This window comes from Nelumbo lutea, chromosome 6 (genome assembly GCF_056320005.1).
Source record: "Nelumbo lutea isolate HS-2025 chromosome 6, American lotus-T2T, whole genome shotgun sequence".
In the NCBI taxonomy this organism is placed as follows: domain Eukaryota; kingdom Viridiplantae; phylum Streptophyta; class Magnoliopsida; order Proteales; family Nelumbonaceae; genus Nelumbo; species Nelumbo lutea.
This window is the reverse complement of record NC_142689.1, coordinates 36,594,370-36,600,239: the sequence shown is the minus strand read 5'-3', so window position 1 is coordinate 36,600,239 and position 5,870 is coordinate 36,594,370. Positions and strand designations below refer to the sequence as shown.

The 5,870-nt window shown below is 33.4% G+C and overlaps 1 protein-coding gene across 1 annotated transcript; it reads left to right on the top strand.

The window, feature by feature from the left end:
- Positions 1 to 816: 816 nt before the first annotated feature.
- Positions 817 to 5,428, top strand: LOC148848558 (bifunctional UDP-glucose 4-epimerase and UDP-xylose 4-epimerase 1-like). Its single transcript, XM_088949062.1, has 9 exons — positions 817 to 1,396; positions 1,531 to 1,580; positions 1,688 to 1,823; positions 3,549 to 3,650; positions 3,822 to 4,049; positions 4,141 to 4,222; positions 4,434 to 4,516; positions 4,608 to 4,699; positions 5,024 to 5,428. Exons 1-9 carry the CDS (start codon positions 1,199 to 1,201, stop codon positions 5,106 to 5,108), a joined length of 1,056 nt encoding a protein of 351 aa, XP_088805188.1. The 5' UTR covers positions 817 to 1,198; the 3' UTR covers positions 5,109 to 5,428.
- The last annotated feature ends 442 nt before the right edge of the window (positions 5,429 to 5,870 follow it).

The window sequence follows — 5,870 nt, the reverse complement described above, 5'->3', positions numbered from 1 at the left end:
TTATTGTTTTTTGTGGTAAATATATTTTCAATAATTATGTATAATTTTATTTTTTAATTTTTAACAGAAAATTTTCAATAATTATTAGAGATTAAACTACTATTATTGAACTTTTTAAATTTAATTTGTTGTATTTCTGTTATAATTTATTAATAAATATTTATTATTTAAAAAATTAAAAATATAAAACAATTATATATACTTATGTATTTGTATTGTTATTCCAATGCATTATACAAAATGTTCAAAGTATTAGAAATGCCAAGTGTATCGGAAAAACAATTTAAAGAGACGTATCGAGATACACATGCGTATTAGAGAAAAACTAAGATACTCATAAATATGGTTGGAAACACTATAAGTTCTTTAATAAATCATAAAATTACATCAACAACACTAAATATAAGACCTCAATGAGGTGTATATATATTAAATTAATATATTTTATTGGTTTTATGAAGAAATATATTGTAGTTAATTATAATTTCATTAAAAATCTTATGCTTAATTATAATTTATAAATTATAATTCTTAAGTTTTAATGTTTTATGAGATGAGTAAAATCTGACTCTCGTATCCAATCATAAAATACGCATTGACACAACTTGTAACTGAAAAGATATTACGATCACTTACGATATACGTTTGTGTAATTGTCAGAAACCAAAGGGAGATTTTTATACTTTACTCCTAATTTTTTCAGTATTTTATAATTAATTAAACAATAATTTGCTTTAATAAAAAACAAAATAAGAAACAGCAAAAAATGTCGCCTTACTGATGATATGAATGACAATAATGGAACTCAGTGACGGCAGGAGATATCCATAGAGAAACTGTGACCGACCCGAGGGAAAAGATTTACATTAAAATATTATGAACGAATTATTCGGTTAGTTTCTTAGCTAGCTGTCACTTTCTGTAAACTGATTTAGTTTTACCAATAGAATACAGAGAGAGAAGGTAAGGAGAACCTGAAGAGAAATCAATTGACTCTGACCCGTGATTTGCTTTAATTTCCTTGTTGCTGGTTTGTATTCTCTTTTCTTCCGTCTTTACTTCCTTCTCATGTTTATCCATCCAACCGAGGAAGTTTGCTCAAACTCAATTACTCCTTATAAATCATCCTCACCCATTTTAACACCTCATTTCTTCCGTCTCTCGTCTAGTCGTCCTGCGTCCTCTCCTCTGCTCTTCAATGGCGGTACCTCAGGAACAGACTATACTCGTAACCGGTGGGGCTGGCTTCATAGGCACCCACACCGTCGTCCAGCTTCTTAATGAGGGTTTTAGGGTATCCATCATTGACAATCTTGATAACTCGGTCGAAGAAGCTGTCAACAGGGTTAGATGTTTAGTGGGTCCTGATCTCTCTAAAAAACTTCAATTCCATCTGGTAAAATAATCCGATCATTTTTTTCATGAGTTTCTTTCTGTATGTATGTATTGGGAGATTGGCGTTTTTTCCTTTTCATTTTCCTTTTCTTTATACGTTTCACAGTTCAAATGATCTGTTTCCGGTGATTGCAGGGTGATCTACGGAATAAGGAGGATTTAGAGAAACTTTTCTCTGAAACCAAGTAAGTGCATTTCAGTCGTATGAATTCCCAAAACTAAGTTTATATGCTTACCTTTGAATGATACCTGATTATAATGGCATTGGTTTTACCATTGCAAATTGTAATAGATTTGATGCTGTGATTCATTTTGCTGGCCTGAAGGCTGTTGGGGAAAGCGTTCAATATCCTATGCGGTACTTCGATAACAATTTGATCGGCACGTTGAATTTGTACCAAGTCATGACAAAATATGGTTGTAAGAAGGTAAGTTACTGAGTGCTTTCTTTTGGCATTTCCCAAGAGGCATCTACACACAAGCCATTCGCGTTTTTCTTCGTTCCTTGGGCATTTCTGAGTGTTTCATGCCAATTGTTATAGGATATTGAATGTGGACCCGTCGGTGTCCAGTAGTCTGCCAATATATTTCGATTTAATGTCTGAGAGAATTGACTTAAAAACAAAGCTTGAGTTAATCGTTTATGCTTCCTGCAGGAAAACTTTATTTCTTATATTACTTATATGGGTATTCCGTATTCTGTGTTGTTTTCTTCTTGTGAAGAGTTTGATGAACCACTCTTTTGTCAGCTGTATCTTATCTAAATTGAAGTGATTCATACCTCATGCCGTCATGCGAGAATTCTCTTATAAGCCATGACTAAACCGTTTATACTTTCTGCAGGAAAACGTTATTTCTTATATTGTTTTATGGGTATTATGTGTTGTTTTCTTCTTGTGAAGAGTTTGATGAACCACTCTTTTGTCGGTGTTATCTTCTTGTATAGACCGAAGTGATTCATACTTCATATGAGGTACATGGTTCTCTCATTTCCTTCAGGCAGCAGTAAGAATAATGAAGAAAAGAAACTCTCCTGGCCAAGACAAAATCTCTTCATGATTGAAGAAGTTAACCGGGATCAACTGATTCTTATTTTTTGAGGGTCTTCCTCGCGCAAAAAACTTGCATGAGGAAAAATGATTTGATTTCTTCTTTGCAATGTGAGAATCCCTTGGGATCTATGTGATTTTATTGTACTCAACACCTATAACCAGTCTTTGACACCATATGTTGGGCCTAATCCCCTGTTTTGCAAATTTGATATTTTCTAAAGGAGGGAAGCTCCATGTGATGGGATGCCAATACTAATTAACAAACTGAAAATTACAGTCAACATGAAAGCATAAGGCTTATAATATATATAGGGGAAAATATAAAATACAGTTCTGTATGGTCTATTGGAATGTTTTTCTTCACATAATATTCTTTCATTCTTACAATCTATAAACTTACCATGATTCTCTATTATGTGCAAAGTTTAAGTGTTCAAAGGAGAGTGATTTGGGTGCATCCAATTTGTGGTAAACATGGTACATCTGTGGTGAAAAGATAGAAACAACCTTTGCTTATGACAAAAGTTAAAACATAGGGTATTTTGTCTATTAATACAATTAGTTTTTGAGTTGATTAATGATGTGCCCTGTTTATCGAAAAAATGGTAATCAATCCCCTTTCTAAAATCAGAGAGAATAAAGTTGGATGTTATAAATATTCATATTTTATGTTATATTTATTTGGGTATTAGAATTATTACACAAATTTATGAGAATCAATTATTATACTAACAGAAACATTTATAATCAATGTACTTAATTTAAAGGGTAAAATATGTTGACCTCAATGATTAGATAGACAAAGTTGTCCCTAGGAAATCAGGAAACAACTAATTACTTGATGCTGCTTTTTCCCCTGAAAACCCAGTTATGATAAAGTTGTTCAGGAACCTTTCTTTGTTTAAGGTACATAGAACAGAACAAGGTACCTCTTTCCAGATCTTTGTCATTTGCTTAATGCCTTTACTCTAGTTGATCAATCTCATAGGACTTCTGCTCGTTTACTTTTGATTTCTACATTCAGTTTCTTTTCCCTTATTGATTAGTGCAGTTTCTTGCTTTTGTCCACTGAAAGATTCTATATGGTTTGGTACAATGTAGATGGTCTTCTCATCATCTGCAACTGTTTATGGCCAACCTGAAAAGATTCCATGTGTTGAAGATTTTAATTTAATGGCTATGAATCCCTATGGGAGAACCAAGGTACACCTCTTGTTTTTTAGTTTTTTCATCTGAGTTCTCTTTTACTCTAGACATATAACAAGTATAGTTTGATTTCCATGGTTTTCTTTGAACTTATTGACCTCTTAAATCTTTGGGCTGTATTCGTGTGTTTCTAATCAATTTGACTTCAATCTTTTTTCAACATACTAGCTTTTTCTTGAAGAAATTGCCCAAGATATTCAAAAGGCAGAGCCAGACTGGAGAATTATCTTACTAAGGTACTTTAATCCTGTTGGAGCTCATGAGAGTGGCAAACTTGGTGAAGATCCCAAGGGAATCCCAAATAACCTAATGCCGTATATCCAACAAGTAGCTGTAGGCAGATTGCCAGTGCTGAATGTGTATGGCCATGATTATCCTACAAAGGATGGCAGTGCAGTATGTGAATTTTTTATACCTTAAATTTCAGTTTAACCTCTCTCTCTCTCTCTGCTCTCTTCATGGTGCTAATAAATCCCATGGTAAACAGGTTAGAGATTACATTCATGTTATGGATTTAGCTGATGGTCACATAGCAGCCCTTCAGAAGCTTCTCACAACTGATAATATAGGTACATTTCCTATGTGTAATTTTACCAATTACACTTTCATGTATTTTTTTGTGATCTATTACACTTCCATATAATTTTTCGAGCACTGTTCCATTATTAGTGAAGGAAATAACTGTAAATTTCTAAAAATATTTATATTTTTCAGTCATCAATATTTATATATATTATGCATTCTTTTGCGCATGAGTTTCTAATGGACATCCTGTTTTAGGTTGTGTTGCATACAACTTAGGAACCGGGTGTGGTACGTCTGTGCTTGAAATGGTAGCGGCATTTGAGAAGGCATCTGGCAAGGTGAATTGTAATTGTTTATAGATCACAAACCAAAAGCGTCGAAATTTAAACTAAATACTAATGTATATTGTGCTTATTTAATTACTCCCAGAAAATCCCCATCAAACTATGTCCACGGCGGCCAGGAGATGCTACTGCAGTTTATGCTTCTACCGAGAAGGCCGAAAAGGAACTTGGTTGGAAGTAAGTTTGTAAATCTATATATCCATATTCACGTGAATTCAGTTTTTATCATTCAAATAGTAGCTGCAAAATGGAAAATATTTGGAAACATGGCTATGGAATTGTTGACTCCACCCTATGAGATTTTGTACCTTAAAATTGATCTGATAATTTGACTTCGTTTCTGATGCTTCTATCAATGCTTATTCGTCACTGAAAAGAGGGATTGCAATAGTTTCCCATTTCTGTTATTAGTGGTTCCTTAAATTTTTGTATAACATCTATAACTCCTCTCTCACCAGACCACTTAAATACGGATTTATTTGTATTTTGACTTCTCCACAGGGCAAAGTACGGAATAGAAGAAATGTGTAGAGATCAATGGAACTGGGCAAGCAATAATCCATGGGGTTACCAATCCAAACCGTGAATGGCATGAATAAGGAATGCCGCTTGTATTTACCAGGCTTCTCCTATTTAATTGAACTTGATAAGCAAATACTATAAAAGTATTTTGATGGTTCAATTTATGGGATCACATTCACTGTCCCCTTGAAAAATTGAGCTTATTAATAGTTTTTCTTTTTATCCTTTCAATATTTTAGTATGTGCTTTATAATTTTGATTATTGTAATGATGCAATTTAAGGCATAATTACATTAAAATAACAGAGAAAGTCCGCAGGGGATGAACCATGGCAGTGGAAGTTTAAGTAGTTCCATGATATGGTTAATCTTTATTATGTTTTAATCATGCTCAGCTTTGAAGATTTTGGTATCAAATGCTACAGGAAAGGAATAGCTTTAGTTCACATTTTTTATTTGTATTTCTTCTTCTAATTTTAATTTTTTATTTACACTTTGGACCCAAATTGATTTATGATCAAAAGCAATGTTGTCAACCCGCCATTGATCTGGTCGTTTGAACTGTTACAACCATTACTCAAGTCAGGATTCTGGTCCAGTTCAGTCAAGACTCAAGACCTGTTAGACGGTCAAAACCCATTGATTTGGTCAAGAACCATTCTAGCCAATTCAACCATTGACCCATTCAACTTGGTGATTAAGTTGTGGGTTGCACATTGAATATATGCAAACTTCCAGAGGCCATAACTTTACACTCTGATATCCGATTGGGGTGAATTTTTTTTGTTTTTTAATTTTGGATAACATTTCAAGATCTATGCAACCCA